This window comes from Oreochromis niloticus, linkage group LG18 (assembly GCF_001858045.2).
Source record: "Oreochromis niloticus isolate F11D_XX linkage group LG18, O_niloticus_UMD_NMBU, whole genome shotgun sequence".
Classification (NCBI taxonomy): Eukaryota; Metazoa; Chordata; class Actinopteri; order Cichliformes; family Cichlidae; genus Oreochromis; species Oreochromis niloticus.
This window is the reverse complement of record NC_031982.2, coordinates 20,906,301-20,927,356: the sequence shown is the minus strand read 5'-3', so window position 1 is coordinate 20,927,356 and position 21,056 is coordinate 20,906,301. Positions and strand designations below refer to the sequence as shown.

The following is a 21,056-nucleotide window of genomic DNA, read 5'->3' as shown; positions in this document are numbered from 1 at the left end:
AAACAACTAGAAAAAGGCAATACAAATATCAGAAAAAAAACCATGCAAATAAAATCAAAACTACACTTACAAGCAAACACTAAAATCAGAATAAAACCAATCATAAAGACACGCTTTGGGGTCCTTAGGGACTAAGTAAAGCGCTATACAAATACAGGCCATTTACCATACATACATACATACATACATACATATATATACACATATATATATACACACACACACACACACACACACACACACACATATATATATACACACACACACACACACACACACACACATATATATACACACACACACACACACACACACACACACACACACATATATATACACACACACACACACATATATACACACACACACACACACACACACACACACACACACACACACATATACATACATATAAATATGTGCATGTGTAAAAGTAAAGAAATACAGTCTCTACATTTACAAACTGAATCAATGCTTAATTTAATGACTGACTATGTGGACTGTCAGGAGATCTCTGGGCAGTGAAAGCCACATCCTGCCTGGTGTCTCTCTCTCTGTTCTTCCTGCGCACATTTTCACAGTGCATAAGATTCAACAGATGCTTTCGCATCTTCTTTGAGATCATATATAGCAGTGGGTTCATACAGCAGTGAAAATAGGCAAGCATTTCACAAATATGGTAGGCAACTTCTAACCGTTTCAGTACATTACAATCTTTGTTTGTATTGAGAGCCTTGATTAAAAGCATAATATGGTATGGCCCCCAACAAATGAAAAAGACTGCAACAATACACAACAGCATAGCTACAGTCTTTTGCTTCTTTCTACTTAAACCTTGCAAAACCGTCTTGAGGATGGCAGAATAGCAGAAAATAATGATGGCAAACGGGAGGAAGAATAGCAGTGACACTTGGAGATAACGTCCAAGGTTTTCATCAGATTTATTGTAGCAATAGTTTTTATTATCCCAGTGTTCAACCTGTACTTTCACAGCATCACTCAGGGATGCTGAGATGCTGATGATCCAGGCAGCTACACAGGCACCGATTGCACACTTCTTTCTTCTAGCACGGTTACTTGTCCAGTTTGGCAGCACCACCCTAATGAAACGGGCAACTGTCATGGCAGTCAGTAAAATGACACTGCTGTACAAACCAACAAAGAATGCAGCAGTCATGAATTTGCAGACAAAGTCCTCAAAGACCCAGTGGTGTAGGTGACCAACAGCCCAGAATGGAAGTGTGATGGTGAAGATCAAATCAGAGCAGGCCAGGTTCAGGATGAAAATATTTGTGATACTTTTCAGGCCCTCGTAGATGAAAAGAACACATAAGAGGAGACTGTTGCCTATGACACTGAGGATGAAGATTAAGATGAAGAGTGTCCCGGTAAAAGTTGGAAAGTTAGTGTCACAAAGATAATGGACTTCATCACTTGTCATGTTGTCTGCCATTGTCAATTTTCTACAAAACATAAACACAAAATAAGATTTTTTTCAACACATTTAAATACTATAACTTAGCTGTTTTCTCTATACTGACAGAAACTGTGGATTTTAGTTTTAGTTTAATGTGTAAAACAGAGACTAATAAAGGGGATTAAACACAGAAACCTACCTCTTGTATCCGCCGTCAAGTGTTCTGTTAAATTGTACTGTTCAGGAAAAGCTGTGATGATCTTAAGCAAACCAACAGTTCCTCTTTCTGTTGCACACTACGTCCAAGATAACGCCCAAACAAAAACTACATTAAAAAAAACTCGTAAAAACTCTCGTAGATGAAAAGAACACATAGGAGGAGACTGTTGCCTATGACACTGAGGATGAAGAAAGTCCCGGTAAAAATTGGAACGTTATCCTCACAAATATAATGTATATTATAACTCACTCCATCATTAGTTGTCATGTTGTTTGCCATTTTCAATTTTCTAGAAAACACAAACATAGAACTGTAATTAAACACATTAGCTTAGCAAAAATCTCTTTTAAATGAGAGAAACTTGTAGTTTAGTAATTAAGTACCAATTTCAGAGTATAACTAGTACTGATAAACTTCTCGTAAGCATCAGTTGTCATGTCTTCTGTTGAATTTCACTGTGACGAAAAAGCTGTGATGTTTTTGGAGATTAAAAAAAACAAGAAGAGACGCCGCCTTACAAAAACCTTATCATGTCTTGTCATGAAAAAACAAAATCAGTTGGGCAACCTTTTTCTTTCCCCACATGCTGCAATATGAAAACAATCACCACTTTTTTTTTATTTTGGCCTGAACAACTAAACCAAGATACAGGTTGTGCACTGAGCGTGAGAGCAAGAGATGCTATAGGCTGATATAGCAGCAGTTCAAGAAGTTAAGCAAGGCAGCACTAAAAATAAATAAATAAATAAAAATAAGTCAAACAACAACATCCAATATATTTTCTGTTAAAATTATGCAATTTGCAAGCGAGGTCAATATAGAAATATAACTGCAAAGACTCCAAAATGATGCTGTGCATAATGTTAGGTTGTTTTCAGAGCCCCTTCTGTGAAACAAGTCACATGGTAAGTAACCAGATATCAGTCCTCTTGTTCAGGAAACTGTGGTTGCATTTAACTGTTGTAATCTGCAAGACATGCAGACTAAATATTGAATGGAGAACCAATATGCAGACATGCAGAGGTAGAGTGAGGTAAATTTTAAAGCAAGCTATTAATTTCCAGGCTGTTGAAATCCAAAAAGGCAAAAGCCAAAATGGCAAAAAACACAATCCAAAAAAGTGAAACTGAAACTACAGCTACTAAAACCTAAAATTAAAGAAATACACAGACTGAAATATTTAACTGCAGAAAACACACTGGAGATACGAAAAAATGAGGCAATGCAGATTTTGAAATACAATCAGACATTCTGACACAAGAAAAAGGGCAGACGGAGATTTAATGGGTGATTATAAGAGATGAGACAGCTGAACAAGACGGCAGAAGAAGACATGGCTGCAGAACTAGAAGCAAAAGCACAAGGAACTCATAAAATAAAGCAGGAACAGGGAAAACAGACACATGAATGGACTAAATACAGAAGACTAGATACAAGAGGAAGGGACACTCAGATAAAAACTAAACTCTGAAGCACATGAGAACTAGGAACAGAAATACACAAAAGAATACATAAAGTAAATATAAACATTATAAACAACTCAATAACTGGATAAACTAACAGGAGCTTCCTCAGCAACAAGTTATTTTACCTATGAAAATGTTACATTATAATATCTTAAAATGATCAAGGCTTCTTGGTAACCGTACTCCAACATGCAGATCACATGCTCTCATTAGGATGAGAATGCATGAGTGAGGTAGCATCAGCCATGGTGCTCATAGTTTACATAACCAAAACAGTAATTTGGCTGAATTGAAGGTTCATTTGATGCATCTATTTAACTATTATTGAACATTGTTAGTGGGTTTTAATGGCACTGAAAACACACTTTTATCCTGGTGTTTTTTGTTCTTTTTTGTTTGATTTGTTTTGTTTTTCTTCTCTCACTTTTCTGCCTCATAGGGATCCAAACCGGTTGCCTTGAATGTCTGTTTTTCATCCACTATGAAGAATTGCCTCAATAATTCAACACAGTGATGTCCTCCTCATCAGTAGAAGATAAACAGGGATAAATAGCACACTATGGCTGTGTCTCAATTCAGGGGCTGCATCCTTTGGAGGCCGCATAAGAAGGCCGATTACGTCACAGCAAGGCGACGAAGGCTGTTCCAATTCGAAGGCTGCTCCAAATGTGGCAGACAAATGCGTCCTTCATTTCGCCAAATTTGAAAGATAGGTCGTGTCATGATTCGGCTGTGTGGCAGGCAGGAAGTGGACCCAAACGCAAGCTCGCGGAGGCAGGAATAAACTCAAAACACAGCTTTATTGCTGGACAGGAAAACGGCAAAGCAAACTGACATGAAACTAAACTGGGAAACAATACACTGGGAAACAATACACTGGGAAACAATACACTGGGAAACAATACACTGGTACACGGAGAAACACACGGCCATGAATGAGGGAGAACGCGACACTGACACAGGGAAACGCAGGGCTAAAATACACTGGGAAGTAACGAGGGGAATGAGACACAGAAGGGGAGCACAGCTGGGAGAAATCAGAACTGATGAGACGAGGGAGCAAAGTAGAATACACTCACAAGAGACATGGACCTTCAAAGTAAAACAGGAAGTAGCACAGACGCAAACTAGACTAGGGGAGACGGAGCAACTAAGAAACACAGAACAACAACAAAGAGACACAGAGGGCAGCTATTAAATACTCAGAACTAAAGAGAATACAAGAAGGCCAAACTAAGACACTAGACTAAAGAATAAACTGGGGGAACAAAGGGAACAAAGGGAACTAAGACCACAATACAAAACTCAGAGACACAAGAAACTCAAAACACTGGGTCACTGACCCAGGACCGTGACAGGTCGGGTGTATCCTTCGCGGTCCAACCTATCCCAGAATTCATAGTGTGGCCCAGCCAATTCCAGTTTCCGACAATGGCGGCAGCTACTTAGTTGCAATATTACTCTTATTGCTCTTTTCAATACTTCATTAATTAAATTGTAATTTATAATATTTTGATGATAATATAAAAATACGTTTCAAACGCAGCAGTGGCAGAGGAGCGTGGCTAAAGAGTTTGAAATATTGCTCTTTCTGGGTCACAAAAGAAACTTTTCACATATTTTTAGGTGAGAATGTAGCTGTGTAAACTTCAAATATCTGCTCGGTTTATCAAGACATCACATATTTGCCAAAGTGCTCCGACGTTTTCGAAGACGTCTGTTACCCACCAACTCAATACCTGACCGGGTGGTCAAGGCTCAATAGAGCCGGCTAACACCGGACTCCCAGCACATCGTTTTCAGACCCCGTGGGGTCTCTTGTTACTCAGGTTAAAAATGGTATATATGTCACTTAGATAACTTCAAAATGTTATTGTTTGACTTTTTTCAGTGTTTTATTTTGTTTGCGAGTAAATCGGTTTGGCTGCGATTAAAGTTATAGTTTTTACACAGCTGAATGAACATCAAACAGAAAACTGATTAAACAGAAGCGTGAGATGGTCGAGAATTTACTCCAGTGTCCTGTTATATTTTAGATAGCAAGGAGCAGACGGCTGGGTTTATTAAACTCCACCCAGACAGCGGTGATGCAAATCTGAAGGCTAGACCGTCCCATTTCAGAGGTTCACACTTCCAGCCTTCTCAGTCTTCGGAGGACCCGGCCCACATAGACCGCGAAGGCCGGGTCCCTCCAAAGGATGCAACTCCTGAATTGAGACACAGCTAATATGTCTGGGTGCCCCAGGATTTCTTCCTCCATGAAGTAATCTAGCAAATCACCAAGTGGTAATCAGTGGACAGCTCATGTCTTCACTTAACACTAAGTTCATGAGTTTTGAAAACCTACCAGTTACGATGACAGGGTAATTTGCTTGTATATCTAACAAAATTTTAGCAAACTAAAAAGTTAGTTGTATGAATTTAATGGGAATTATTTTAATGAAATTAGGATATAAAAATAACCACAATATACCATGTGAGGAAAATATTTCAATTTGAAAATTTGAACCATGGGAAAAAAACATGGAAATAAAATCTGTAGCTTTGTCCTAGTTTAGCAATTTTAGTATGTTTTTCTCCTGCTTTATGCCTTAGAAATATCATTAACCCATGTCAGTTTGATGATCTGTGTACTTTCCTTCCAAAAGAATACTGGGGTTTCTGCTTTTTAATTTATTTTAATTTTACATAGCCTCATGCTTTGCAAAAAAAAAAAAAAAAAAAAAAAACAGAACAAAAGTTACATTTCTTTTTTAGTCTGTTTCAGTTAGTTAAAAAATATATAAAATAAACAGATTTTATTGTTCATTTTCAGTGTAAAGAAAAAAGAGGATGTTGCTTAAGTCACCATATGGTTTTTGTTTAGCTGGCACTATAGACAGTTATTTGTCAGGTTTATTTTGATGAAGCTTCATTTTGCAGAAGTTAATTTTTTTCATGATGTAGTTTTTGGGGTTTTGTGTAATCTCTGACTTAGTGGGAAACAAAAACAGGAACTAATACATTTCAAAAGAACATCCTACAGCATTTTCACAACAGTAAAATTTAATGGAAGACTTGACAGTTGTTGTTTGGAGTAAGTTGCTGTGTCTGTTTTCTGAAATTTGGTACTTTATTAGTCCTTTTGGTTTGATATATGTGAAAGATCCACAACAGACCCAAACACATTTTCATGCTTTTCAGCATACACTTTTATTTATGGCTGCAGCTTTTCAGCTCACCATTGACCACATACCAACAACAACCACAACAGGACCTAGTTCGGTCTATTTATGCCGGTGAGGTGTGTGTGTTGATGCCGCTCAGGTGCGTCCACCTCCCCCGCAGCTGCACCGCAGACCAAGCCCTGCCACAATATAATATACAAAATAGAAACAAAATCAACAGTTTCTGTCATTTTAGAGAAAACTGCTCAATCATTGTGTTCAGTTGTGTTTTAATTTCATATTTTCCAGAAAACTGAAAATGACAAATGTTGGGATTTAGAGATTCTTTTATTGCTACCATATAATCTGCCTTATGATAAATGCATTAAGAACATGTTTTACAGCATTATTTTATCAGTAATATTTCTTACAGGGTTCATATTGCATTGAATATGTTTGTGATCACATTGACCTTTCTATTCACAGGTTGAGTTCATTCTATACACAATGCATAACTGTGCTTGTTTAGAGTTGATGTTCCATCCAAGAGGGTTTTAAGCTTCACTGGTGAGAGTGTCCAGGTGATACATGTTGAGGGAAGATGAGAACATAGCAGGTTAATTGCATGCATGCTTACAATACAAATTAATCTAGTAGCAGGCCTGAGCGAAGGCCCAAGTGTCTTCTGCTTTTCTTTGAGACCTGTGCCTATTCTGTCTACTTAGTGATTGGTGACGAGGGTCCATTATTAGCCCTTAGAGACCCTGAAGCTTGAAGTTTATTACCTTAAAAGGCAAGTGTTATAGAAAAGAGAAGTTACATGACTGTTTATAGTTATTAAGATGTACGAGATGTGCTCATGTCTGTAAACAATGTATTTTTGACCTGTATTGTGGGCGTTAATTTTCTATGCTATAAAACCAGAACCCAGTGTATTTTTGTCAGAGGAAGACACATGCTGATGTTTCCTCTCCTGTTAATAAACTCATCGTTTGATTGCACTTGTCTGGTGCCTCCGTCGTTTGTTGTCTGGTCTCCAGTTGATCGATCTCGCTTCACAAACTTCACATCCACTGATGACAAAGTGAGTGATCATGCTGTATACATTTGTTATACTAATGTTCCCACGATCACTGCTCCCTTTTTCATCTTGATCTTCATCCTCAGTATCATAGGCAACAGCCTCCTCTTATGTGTTCTTTTCATCTATGAGAACCTAAATGTCACAGTTCTGGGTCATTTTGACCCAGCTTTTTTTGTTTCTTATATTTTGGTGTTTTTCTAGATTATGTTCATTATATTTATGTTCTGATTCTTGAGTTGTGCTGGTCTGATTTTGTATTACAGGTTATATTTTCTGTCAGTCTGTGTCTCTCTGTCAAGTCCGTGTCTTAGTAAATTGTTTCTTGTTTCCTGTTTTACTTTGAAGGATCATGTTCATGTCTGATGTCAGTGTGTTCAGTTTTACTTCTCCCCTGTCTCGTTAGCCTAATTTCTCCCAGCTTGTCTCCCTCCTGTTTCCCATTCCCTGATTACTCCCCTGTGTATATAAGCCCTGTGTTTGCATTGCTCTCTGTTGTGTTGTACCCTCTACATGCTGTGTCTTTTGTCTCCTGGGCTTGTGTAGCGCCTCTGTTCCAGTTCAGGCCGTAGTACCTATGTTCTGTGTTTGGTTTGGTGAGTTTAAGTTATCGATGGTTTTTCCAGCAATAAAAGCTGCGTTTTCAGTTTAAATCCCGTCTCCAAGAGTCCTGCATTTTGAGTCCACCACTCCTGCCTGCCTGCCACACAGCCCAACCATGACACTAAAAAAATATCACAAATATTTTTATCTTGAACCTGGCCTGCTCTGATTTGATCTTCACCATCACATTTCCGTCCTGGGTTTTTGAGTGTATGCACAACTGGATCATTGGGGACTTTGCAAATTCATGACTGCTGCATATCTTGTTACATGTTACATGTTACATGTTCTGGTACACTGGTACAGCACATATGAGTCAAATTTTTGTGTGCAAGCTTCACAAGCAACAGAGGTGCGATACAATAAACATAAGAAACAACTAAATATAAGAGCACGAATGTCAGAATTTTAAGAATAAAGATATGTACAAATATAGGTACATGTAGAGGTCAGCAGTTGAATATTGTGCAAAAGAAATTGCATAGATGTACATATGGAGTGCATAATGTCAAAGTTGCCTGATGGATAAAGCTGTCCCTCAGTCTGCTGGTTCGGGACTGGATACTGCAGTACCTCCTGGCTCACAGAAATAGTTTGAACAATTTATGGCTGGGGTGACTGGAGTCTTTGATGATCCTCCCTGCTTTCCTCCGGCACTGCTTCTTGTAGATGTCCTGGAGGGAGGGAAGCTCACCTCCAATTATCCGTTCAGAGTACCGGACCACTCTCTGGAGGGCGGTGCACCACTCTATTATTGCAGCCTTTTTCATTTGCTGGGGGCCATACCATATTTGGGTTTTAATCACCTCTTTCTATATACCTAAAGATTGTAAGGCACAGGAATACTTGCATATCACTTACAATATTTGTGAAAAACTTGCGTATTCTCATTGCTGGGTAAACCCTCTGATGTGTATGCTCTCGCAGAAATTGCGAAAGCATCTGTTGAATCTTTTGCGCAGTGAAAATGTGTGCAGGAAGAACAGAGAGACAGACACTGGTCAGACTGTAGATTTCACTGCACAGAGATCTGCTGTTCAGTTGGAACTGCACAACTTTCCATTAAACAGCCACTCGTTAAATTAAACGTTGATTCAGTCTGTAAATACTTTCATACAATACAGTTTATATTTATTTAATGTCACATCTTTTGCATAATCGCTTGAAGTCATCCAAATCTTTTTTTCACTTTTTAATGTTTCAAGTCAAAGATTTGTACAAGTAAAGATGTGCATTTTAATGCTGCCCTTCCATTTACTGTACCTGGAGATAATAAAATGCTGTCAAAATCCAATGAAGCTGTTTTTATTTTTCTCTTCTCATTGAAATCTGTGACATGTAACTTTAGGTTAGACTGAAAAATATTCCATTGTCATCAGTTTTCTGTGGTCAAAGCAGAAAGAAGTGAGATTGTATTAACACGGTCACCGAGGAAAAATAGAGTATATGATCATAATTGTCACTGCTCAAGGCTATGATTTACTTGTTCTGGTCTTGTCAGGAAATTCCAGTTGATTAAATGAAGGATCTAATATTCATTAGTTAAAGTTTCATAAATCAAGTTATTCAAACACTCCTGGTTTAGTTTAATCTGTAAAAAATTTGCAATTTTAAGACTAATCACAGCATAAGATAAAAAAAAATAAAAAATAAAAGACCAATGAACAAAGTAAAACTACACCTGCTAAACATTAGCATAGTTTATATGATTAGCACTGGTCTTGTTGGGAACTGATCAGCTGGCTCAAGTATCTCAGAAATGTTTTTTTGTCTTCTGGGATTAAAACAAACATTTTTTTAGATTTTACACAAGTGAAAAACAATCAACAGCAAAAGGTTTTTGTTAATGCCAGGTGCAACAATAATATTGTGAAGTGGTTCAAGCTCATAAATATGTGAAGGTATCTCAAATAGTGACATTTTACAGCAAGTGAAAAACAATCAACAGCAAAAAGCGTTTGGCAGCTTTTAATGACAGAGATTAACTTTTGTTAATGCCAGGGGCAACAAGAATATTGTGAAGTGGTTCAAGCTCGTAAATACATGAAAGTATCTCAAATAGTCACGCTTTACAGTAATGCCAGATTTCTTGTATTTTACATAGATACTAAGATCACAGTAAGTATAGCGTGATTTGAAGTAACACGTTCCTGCAACAGCATTCCTGGGATAAGGAAATTAAGGAGTTTGAGAATTTAGTTTGACAACAACAGTGATTTGATGTGTTTCATCAAGTTTTCTTTATGTTTCTACCAGTGGTGATCTACTTCCTGATTGAACTGCTCTATTTTATTGCTCCAAAGAAATAAACATGAACTTAAGATGCCTGTACCTGTAAATAATAACTGTTATGCATACATATACATATATATTTTTTATAAACAAATGATTTGTTATGATACCACTCTGGCTATAGTTAGGAACCAATAAATTTGGATGGTATGTTTTCTAAGTCAAGCAGTGACCACAGATATTTTCTGAAGAATGTTTTGGTTCCATAATGTTTTCTATTTTAATACAACCTTCAGAAAGGAGCATCTGTGGTTTGTGAGATCTGACTTTTTTTTTTTCCTAAAGCCACAGAAGCTTTGGGTAGTGACTGAAGTCAAGTCAAGAAAGCCTTTATTTGTCACATGCAAATAAAGATCTTACATACACAACACAGACATCACATGGGGAGACAGGTTGGAGACCGGTAGTATTATGGAAAAACTGAGAACGGAAAACAAAAAAACTCCTCTGCACAAAGAGCACATAAATGTCCACATTGGAACATCATTAAGCACGTGACAAGCAACAGAGGTGGGTAAGGGGTGAGAAGTAAGCCGACGCAGACACAGCCATCCTGCCCTGCAGCTATTTTTCCAGCGCTGGGCCAAGACCTGCTGTCCAACTCGGCCTTGGAGGTAAGCGTACGAGGGCGTTTGGAACGAAGAGTCCAAACACAGTTTGTTATCCGGGGAGAAAATGTTTATGTTCAGCTCCAGCCTTGAGACCACAGCTGGTGCCGATATGGTAGCCACATGAAATAATAGTGGTGTCCTTGCTTTAGTGTGAACCACTGCATGTCAATTTTACAGTCGATCTAATGTCCATCACTGGTTCCTCACCATTCCCGTTGGAGAGCAAGCTTCTCCAAGATGTCATCCGTGCTGCGTCTAATGAGCCCATTCTGAGAAGCCACGGCTCGCTCCATCGTTCCAATCAACATAGCAGGCAGCCTTGTGGGGATTTGAACAGCTGTTTCCGCTTTCTTTATTCTTCGATAAGCCAGGGCCAAGCCAGCGCCGATCAGCAAGAACCCTGTTATCATGGTTCCAAAAAGGTAGATGTCTTCAATGGGCTCTCCCAAAACCCGGCTTCTCGTTGAGAAGAGGATGTCAATTGCATTCAGGGACAAGTTGATCAAATCCATAATTCCTCTTTTAGGTTTTAGAGAACAGACTGTGAGACTCTTCCAGGGTAGAGGGACAGAAGTAGACAAGACTACACAGAGACATGAGAAAGCCAAGCAGGAAAGATAAGGAAAGGGAGAAGGAGAAAGTGTGACTGCCTTCATCAAGAGCCGGAGAAGATCACTGAAGACTGAAAGACGAGATCGCCGATACAAGTGGTGCAGATGAGATTTCTCCAAAGGATGGCTGGCCTCTCCCTTAGAGATAGGGTGAGGAGTTTGGCCAAGGGAAAGGGGCTAATCCTCCACATTGAAAGGATCCGGTTGAGGTGGTTCAGGCCCACCAAAAGGAGACTCCGGGACAGACCCAGGAAATGCTGGAGAGACTGTATCTCTCGGCTATCTCTCGGCTGATCTGTGAACACCTTGGTGTTCCCCTGACAAGACAGAGGAGATGTCTAGGGAGAGGGAGGTCTGACCTTCTCTGCTTTGGCTGCTGTCCCTGCAACCCGGCTCCAGAGAAGTGGAAGAAAATGGATGTATGGATGGTTTTAGCTGCCAAAAATGTCACAGTAACTCAAATATCCAGGCTCTATAACAATGCCATATTTCTCGTGTCACATGCAGATGACAAGAACTGGTGGGGTCACAGTGTTGTCCTACAAGGTACTGCAAAGGTGTAACAGAAAAAAACAGATCAAGAGTGTTAAGCTTCTTTTTAATAACAGTGATGTGTAACATGTTTTGTTTCATCAAGTTTTCTTCCTCCACTTATCTGCGCACTGATCAAGAGCCTTTTCCTGTTGTTCTAGTTTACCAATTTTAGTATGTTCATCTACTTTTTATGCTCTACAAAGAATTAAAGATATCATACATTTACATCATTTTGATTATCTGTGTTTGTTTTATATGTATTTATATTGTGTCTACATTTTTTTCCAGCAAGAAATAGTTTCTTCCCAACAGTACTAGGGTTTCTGCTTCTTTTCTAATTTTGGATCAGCAGTATCCTCATGCTTAAAAAAAACAAAAAAAAAGAACAAAAGGTTTTTTTAGTCTGTTTCAATTAGACAGCTAAAACAAACAAACCTATATTTTATTGTTCATTTTCAGTGTATAAAAAAAAAAAGGGGTTGCTCAAGGTCATGATGTGGTTTTTGGTAGGGCGGCACTCTGGCTCAAGAACACGACAAACTTTTAGATATCTCAGGAACATCACGGGTTTTTCACCACAGTGCAATTCAGCAGAAGACCTGAGTTTGAGGTAAGTTCAGAGAAATGCAATATGGATGTAGGCAGTTATTTGTCAGGTTTAAATTTGTTAACATTTTTTTTCCATGATGTGGTTTTTGTTAAGGCAGAATCTCTGAATTAATGTGAAACAAAAGGAGGAACTATTAGTTTTCGAAAGAACACCCTACAGCTCTTTCACAACAGTAAAATTCAGCTGAAGACTTGAAAGTTGATGTTTGTGGTAAGTTGCTGTTTTTTTTCTGGAATTTGTTACTTTAATCCCTTTGGTTTTATCTATTATACAAAAACTAGAAACAAAATCAACAGTTTCTGTCATTTTAGAGAAAACTGCTCAGTCATTGTGGGGTTTTTTTTCCCAGAAGATTGAAAATGGCGAACTTCACATCCACTTATGACAATGTGAGTGATGGTGCTGCATACCTTTGTGATACTAATGTTCCCACCATCACTGGTCCCCTTTTCATCCTGGTCTTCATCCTCAGTATCACATGCAACAGTCTCCTCTTATGTGTTGTCTTCATCTACGAGAATCTGAAAAGTATCACAAATATTTTCATCCTGAACCTGGTCTGCTCTGATTTGATCTTCACCATTACACTTCCATTCTGGGCTGTTGATCATCTTCACCACTGGGTCTTTAAAGGCTTTGTCTGCAAATTCGTGACTGCTGCATTCTTTGTTGGTCTGTACAGCAGTGTCATTCTGCTGACTGCCATGACAGTGGATCGTTTCATTACTGTGCAACTGCACAACTGGCCGATCAGCTATGCCAGAATGAAGAGGTGTGCAATCGGTGCCTGTATAGCTGCCTGGGTCATCAGCATCTCAGCGTCCCTGAGTGACGCAATGAAAGTAAAGGTTGAAAACTGGTATGGTAAAAACTATTGCTATTATGAATCTGAAGAAAAGCTTGGACGTTATCTCCAAGTGTCACTGCTATTCTTCCTCCCATTTGCCATCATTATTTTCTGCTATTCTGCCATCCTCAAGACAGTTTTACAAGGTTTAAACAGAAAGAAGTTCAGGACTGTGGCTGTGCTGTTGTGTATTGTTGCAGTCTTTTTCATTTGCTGGGGGCCATACCATATTGTGCTTTTAATCAAGTCTCTCAATACAAACAAAGATTGTAATGTACTGAAACGGTTAGAAGTTGCCTACCATATTTGTGAAATGCTTGCCTATTCTCACTGCTGTATGAACCCTCTGCTGTATATGCTCTCACAGAAGTTTCAAAAGCATCTGTTGAATCTTTTGCGCTGTGAAAAAGTGAACAGGAAGAAGAGAGAGAGAAGCACCAGCCTGAACACTTCACAACATTTCACATTGCAGAGCTCTGCTGTTTAGATGGAACTGCACAACTATCCATTAAAAAGTCACTTGTGATATTAAACCTTGATTCAGGCTGATACAGTCAAAGTACTTTGATGTGTAAGTGTATTAACACATTCATTGAGGCAAACAGAGAGCAGCATTTAGAGTGACATGGACTGTAAAAGTAACAATATCTGGTGTATTTTTCCTTTTATCTTCAGGCTGCAAATATGTTCATACAATATCGTTTCTACTCATTTAATTTCATATCTTTTGCATAATTGCTTGAAATAAAACAGAATGTTAAATAAAACTTGAAAATATGCAATGAATTATACAAGTTTTCGGGTATTTAAAATATTTGATGTGACTTTTTCATTGAGTCACAGTGATCCTGGTAGACTCATTTCTAAATCATTTGACTCTCTTCTTAAAAAAATTGCATTTAATATTCTGATTTTTATTCCATTCACCTTTTTTAATATATTTTATTTATTTAAACCTCCTAAGGTCCGACAATTAATTTTTGTCCTGTGTCTGTGACGTGAGTCTGAGTCTAATTAATAAGAAGAAGAACTGTTAAATGCAGGGCTCTAAAGTCTATACACTACGATATGTAGAAGGGGAAATAAGAATGATTTCAATGTAATTCACAAAGACACACACCAACTAAGAATTTGATTTCTTCTTTTATCCTCTCCTCTTGTTAATGTAATTAATAATAATGATATATATACATATATATATATATATATATATATACATATATATGTGTGTATATATATGTGTGTATATATATGTGTGTATATATGTGTGTATATATATGTGTGTATATATGTATATATATATGTATATGTGTGTATATATATGTGTGTATATATGTATATGTGTGTATATATGTGTGTGTATATGTGTGTGTATATGTGTGTGTATATATGTGTGTATATATGTATGTATATATGTATATATGTATATATGTGCATTAAATCAAATGCCTCCTTGCTTGATGTCACTTGACTTATCATTTCACTTCCAATCTGAAATTCAACCCGGACCGAAATTTTTCTGATAAACATGAAAACAGGACAACAGTGCCCACAATCAGAGGACCACCTGTTTGGTGGTCTAAATATCAGCTCTATACATACTACAGTTACATTAAGAAAAAAAAATTACAGTTACAGTTTTTTTCTTTAGCATGGAAACCGAAAACATTAATGGTGCCCACAACCACCAAAAGGGGCGATCCCATGCTGACATCAAATAGAAAACAGGCAACCAAGTTTTAGAAAAAAAAAATAAAAATCAGCACACAAAGGACAGAAATGCTCATTTCTGAAGGTAGCATTAATACTGAGAACATTCTGGCACAGAAACGTTCTTCAGCATATCTGTGGTCATTGCATGACCTAAGATTTGTAGATATAGCCAGATTAACATGATGCGATATGTAGAAGGGGAAATAAGAATGTTTTCTATAGAATTCACACACACACACACACACACACACACACACACACACACACACACACTTTTATATTTTTGATTAATGTAATTAATGATATATATGTTAAAAGTGTATGCCGCCTTGCTTTATCAATTAAATTTCAACCTGAAAATTAAGCTGTCTTCAATTTTTTTAAGGATTAAACATGAAAATGAACAATGCTGCCCGTAACCACCAAACAGGTGACTCTCTGATAACATCAAACAGAAAATAAACCACCAAGTTTTAGGGAAAAAAAATGTCAGAGCTCACAACCAGATGCTGGTGCTCATCTCAAGCTCATTATGAGCTTTTGGTGTCTTCATTTTGGCCCTTATCAGGCTCTTCAGAGCCCGGTTTGTCCTCTGTCTGAATTTTTACCTTCTTGCTCTAATGTCTGGCTCTGCTCCACCTAATCTCCTGACAGCTCTATACGTACTACGGTTACATTAAGAAAAAAAAGAGTGACATTTTAAGATTAAACTTAAAATAGTATTTTGAGAAAGGAAGTCGAAATGTGGAGATCTCGGGTGTAATTTCAAGCCAAAAGACTGCTATACCCTTTACAAAATGTTTAGATGAGGTAGTGAAACAAACTGATCAGCTGTCATATCATGTTTTGTGTTAGAACATGCATCCTCTTTTTTTTGCATTATGGCGTAACCATCCATATCCTTGCACCAAATTCTACCAAGGTGATTAATAAAAGAAAACCTGTTACCATGACAGTGTAATTTTCAGTGTAAGTAAGTACAGGGAGTGCAGAATTATTAGGCAAATGAGTATTTTGTCCACATCATCCTCTTCATGCATGTTGTCTTACTCCAAGCTGTATAGGCTCGAAAGCCTACTACCAATTAAGCATATTAGGTGATGTGCATCTCTGTAATGAGAAGGGGTGTGGTCTAATGACATCAACACCCTATATCAGGTGTGCATAATTATTAGGCAACTTCCTTTCCTTTGGCAAAATGGGTCAAAAGAAGGACTTGACAGGCTCAGAAAAGTCAAAAATAGTGAGATATCTTGCAGAGGGATGCAGCAGTCTTAAAATTGCAAAGCTTCTGAAGCGTGATCATCGAACAATCAAGCGTTTCATTCAAAATAGTCAACAGGGTCGCAAGAAGCGTGTGGAAAAACCAAGGCGCAAAATAACTGCCCATGAACTGAGAAAAGTCAAGCGTGCAGCTGCCAAGATGCCACTTGCCACCAGTTTGGCCATATTTCAGAGCTGCAACATCACTGGAGTGCCCAAAAGCACAAGGTGTGCAATACTCAGAGACATGGCCAAGGTAAGAAAGGCTGAAAGACGACCACCACTGAACAAGACACACAAGCTGAAACGTCAAGACTGGGCCAAGAAATATCTCAAGACTGATTTTTCTAAGGTTTTATGGACTGATGAAATGAGAGTGAGTCTTGATGGGCCAGATGGATGGGCCCGTGGCTGGATTGGTAAAGGGCAGAGAGCTCCAGTCCCACTCAGACGCCAGCAAGGTGGAGGTGGAGTACTGGTTTGGGCTGGTATCATCAAAGATGAGCTTGTGGGGCCTTTTCGGGTTGAGGATGGAGTCAAGCTCAACTCCCAGTCCTACTGCCAGTTTCTGGAAGACACCTTCTTCAAGCAGTGGTACAGGAAGAAGTCTGCGTCCTTCAAGAAAAACACGATTTTCATGCAGGACAATGCTCCATCACACGCGTCCAAGTACTCCACAGCGTGGCTGGCAAGAAAGGGTATAAAAGAAGAAAAACTAATGACATGGCCTCCTTGTTCACCTGATCTGAACCCCATTGAGAACCTGTGGTCCATCATCAAATGTGAGATTTACAAGGAGGGAAAACAGTACACCTCTCTGAACAGTGTCTGGGAGGCTGTGGTTGCTGCTGCACGCAATGTTGATGGTGAACAGATCAAAACACTGACAGAATCCATGGATGGCAGGCTTTTGAGTGTCCTTGCAAAGAAAGGTGGCTATATTGGTCGCTGATTTGTTTTTGTTTTGTTTTTGAATGTCAGAAATGTATATCTGTGAATGTGGAGATGTTATATTGGTTTCGCTGGTAAAAATAAATAATTGAAATGGGTATATATTTGTTTTTTGTTAAGTTGCCTAATAATTATGCACAGTAATAGTCACCTGCACACACAGATATCCCCCTAAAATAGCTAAAACTAAAAACAAACTAAAAACTACTTCCAAAAACATTCAGCTTTGATATTAATGAGTTTTTTGGGTTCATTGAGAACATGGTTGTTGTTCAATAATAAAATTATTGCTCAAAAATACAACTTGCCTAATAATTCTGCACTCCCTGTAAATATCAGAATACTTAACTATATTCATACTGGAGTAGTACAGCAGTGAAAGAAAGCAGTTTGATCAGAAAGTAGACAACCACAGAGAAACATGAAGAAAGCTTGATGAAACGCTGTTGAACTCCTTTAATACTCCTTGCTGAGAAAAGCCGGGACTTGTAGGATCCCAAACTTACCCCAGAACAGCCTGAATAGCGGCATTTTCATGTATTTCCCAACTTAAACCACTTCACAATATTCTGTTCATGCCTGGCATTAGCAAAAGTTCTTTACAAATAAAATTTTAACCATTAGAGAAAAAATTACCCAAAATCATCTCACAGATGTAACATTATCTACAGCTACTTTCACTACTATTAATATTGATTTAGAGTCTTTTTCTCCAAGTGATCTTTCTTCATTACTGAAGTAATAACTTCAGTAATTACTTCCTCCAAACCATCAGTGTGTCTTTTAGACCCCATTCCTACAAAACTGCTCAAAGAAGTCCTGCCAGTAATTGATGCTTCAGTCTTAAATATGATCAACCTATCTCTAATAATCGGCTATGTACCACAGGCCTTCAAGCTGGTTGTAGTTAAACCTTTACTTAAAAAAACATCTCTATACCCAGCAGTCTTAGCTAATTATAGGCCAGTCTCCAACCTTCCTTTCATATCAAAAATTCTTGAAAGGGTAGTTGTCAAACAGCTAACAGATCATCTGCAGAGGAATGGCTTATTTCCCACATAGCAGACAGGTCTGGCCCGGATCTGGTGTCAAGCTGGCACTGCTGGCTGACTTCTGGCATGGTAAGTGGTATGTCATCCAGATATGGATATGGTCGCTATTTATTTTCCTATTTTAGTTAGAAGACCCAAATGCAATGTTGCAATACTATACTGCTATGGTAGCCAACGTTTCAAATGCAGATTTCACAGGTTTGTGAGTGTACACTTTATCCAAAACCTAGTGACGGTTTACTCTTGTTTTCCACCGGGTGGCTGTGGCTCAGGCGGTAGAGCAGGTCACCTACTGATCGGAAGGGTAGTGGTTTGATCCCTGGCTCCTCCAGTCTGCATGTCAAGAGTATGAATGTAGTTACGAAGCATCAGCTCAGAGAAAGTGTGTGCATGTAGTATAGAGCACTCTGAGTAATCCGGGAGAGTAGAAAAGCACTATAGAAGAATCAGTTCATTGACTGTCTGAGTTTTGTCATGTTTCATTTGCACTATCATGTTCCGGCACATGTTGTTACTACATGGCTTGATTAAGGTACACATTAGGCTGACATCTGAGGCCAGAGCTAAAACTGTCCTGGGCCAGCAGTGTGTCTGCAACTGGCCCATTGCTGCACACAACTTACACATGGCCCACATACCGCAAAGAATGATGGCCCTTTGGTGGCCCAGATCTGGTTTGCCAGAGGTAATCCTCACAAAGGTCAGCACAGGACCACCAGTGTGTCTGCAACTGACTATGTGTGGCTATGATCTGGGCCACCAAAGGGCCGTCATTCTTTGCGGTATGTGGGCCATGTGTAAGCACATTGTGTGGGCCTGGTCATACCAATTTTGCTATGTGGGTTGAAGAGTTTCAGTCAGGTTTCAGAGCTCATCACAGCACAGAAACAGCTTTAGTGAAGGTTACAAATGATCTTCTTATGGCCTCTGACAGTCGACTCATCTCTGTGCTTGTCCTGCTAGACCTCAGTGCAGCATTCAATACTGTCGACCATAATATACTATTAGAGCGATTAGAGCATGCTGTAGGTTTTACAGGTACTGTGCTGCAGTGGTTTGTATCTGACTGACTGGTGTCAGATACAAACCACAGTGTTACTGGAGGCCAAGTAACACTTGGCCTCCAGTAACACTGTGAGGAACCTTGAAGTAATTTTTGAACAGGATATTTCCTTCAATCCACATATTTAAACAATGCTTTTTTCCTGTCTCAGAGTGATGATGAAAAACTAGTTCATGCATTTATTACTTCTAGGCTGGACTACTGTAATTCATTGCTATCAGGATGTCCTAAAAACTCCCTGAAAAGCCTTCAGTTAATCCAAAATGCTGCAACAAGAGTACTGACAGGGACTAGAAAGAGAGAGCATATTTCTCCTATATTGGCTTCCTCTCATTGGCTTCCTGTTAAATCCAGAACTGAATTCAAAATCCTGCTCCTCACATACAAGGTCTTAAATAATCAGGCCCCATCTTATCTTAATGACCTTATAGTACCATATCACCCTATTAGAGCACTTCACTCTCACTCTGCAGGCCTACTTGTCGTTCCTAGAGTATTTACAAGTAGAATGGGAGGGAGAGCCTTCAGTTTTCAGGCCCCTCTTCTGTGGAACCAGCTTCCAGTTTGGATTTGGGAGACAGACACTATCTCTACTTTTAAGATTAGGCTTCAAACTTTCCTTTTTGCTAAAGCATATAGTTAGGGCTGGACCAGGTGACCCTGAATCCTCCCTTAGTTATGCTGCAATAGGTGTAGATAGGAGTTCCCATGATGCATTGAGTATTTCCTTTCCAGTCACCTTTCTCAGTCAGCATATGTTAACAGACCTCTCTGCTGAATCATACTTGTTATTAATCTCTGTCTCTCTTCCACAGCATGTCTTTCATCCTGTCTTCCTTCTCTCTCCCCAACTGGTCGCAGCAGATGGCCGCCCCTTGCTGAGCCTGGTTCTGCCAGCAGTTTCTTCCTGTTAAAAGGGAGTTTTTCCTTCCCACTGTTGCCAAAGTGCTTGCTTATAGCGGGGTCATATGATTGTTGGGTTTTTTCTCTGTATGTATTAATTTAAGGTCTACCTTACAATATAAAACGCCTTGAGGCGACTGTTGTTGTGATTTGGCGCTATATAAATTAAATTAAATTGAAAAGTCAATCTCCATCATTAAAAGCTGCCAACCACTTTTTATTGCTGACTGTGTAAAAACTGTTTTCCATTTTAATCCTCGAAGACAAGAGAACATTTCTGAGATACTAGAGCCAGCTGATCTGTTCTCAACAAGAGCAGTACTAATCATAAATACTATGCTAATGTTTAGCAGGTGTCACTGCTTGGCCATCAGAGACGAGAGGTAAACCCAACAGCAGATACAGCACGGGGACTAGGTATGAATAGTTAACAAAAGCTATTAGATTCTAGACTGGGTATAATTAAAATCAGTATATATAAACAGTGGGCTCGAGGCTGGAGCGACTGGATACAGGCACACAGGATTGACACAGAACTGTGGTTCGAGAGCTGGTGGTCTAGGGCACTGAAACAGAGGGACAGGAGAGTCAGGGTGGTTCTGAGGATTGAATGAATAATAGTCCAGTAACGGTCTTTACGTCTTACTTTTTCAGCAGGTGAAGTGATATCAGA

General features: G+C 38.9%; 3 protein-coding genes across 4 annotated transcripts in view; 1 reads left to right on the top strand and 2 right to left on the bottom strand.

The window, feature by feature from the left end:
• The window catches only part of LOC102083165 (C-C chemokine receptor type 4), a 129,784-nt gene that overhangs the window by 21,957 nt on the left and 86,771 nt on the right, over positions 1–21,056 (bottom strand). The gene's annotated exons all lie outside the window — the stretch shown is intronic.
• On the bottom strand, positions 445–2,093 carry LOC109195633 (chemokine XC receptor 1-like). 2 transcript variants are annotated; one of them, XM_019347922.1, is made up of 3 exons: positions 2,021–2,093; positions 1,617–1,926; positions 445–1,463 (listed from the first exon to the last, which is right to left on the bottom strand). In XM_019347922.1, the coding sequence occupies exon 3, from the start codon at positions 1,451–1,453 to the stop codon at positions 476–478; it is 978 nt and encodes a 325-aa protein (XP_019203467.1). In that variant the 5' UTR covers positions 1,454–1,463; positions 1,617–1,926; positions 2,021–2,093; the 3' UTR covers positions 445–475. The 2 variants fall into 2 exon arrangements, with proteins under 2 accessions (XP_019203467.1, XP_019203468.1); XM_019347923.2 differs by having other exon boundaries at positions 1,617–2,060.
• On the top strand, positions 7,814–14,224 carry LOC100708501 (chemokine XC receptor 1). The gene is made up of 4 exons (XM_019347925.2): positions 7,814–7,926; positions 12,492–12,591; positions 12,685–12,801; positions 12,941–14,224. Exon 4 carries the CDS (start codon positions 12,951–12,953, stop codon positions 13,923–13,925), a length of 975 nt encoding a protein of 324 aa, XP_019203470.1. The 5' UTR covers positions 7,814–7,926; positions 12,492–12,591; positions 12,685–12,801; positions 12,941–12,950; the 3' UTR covers positions 13,926–14,224.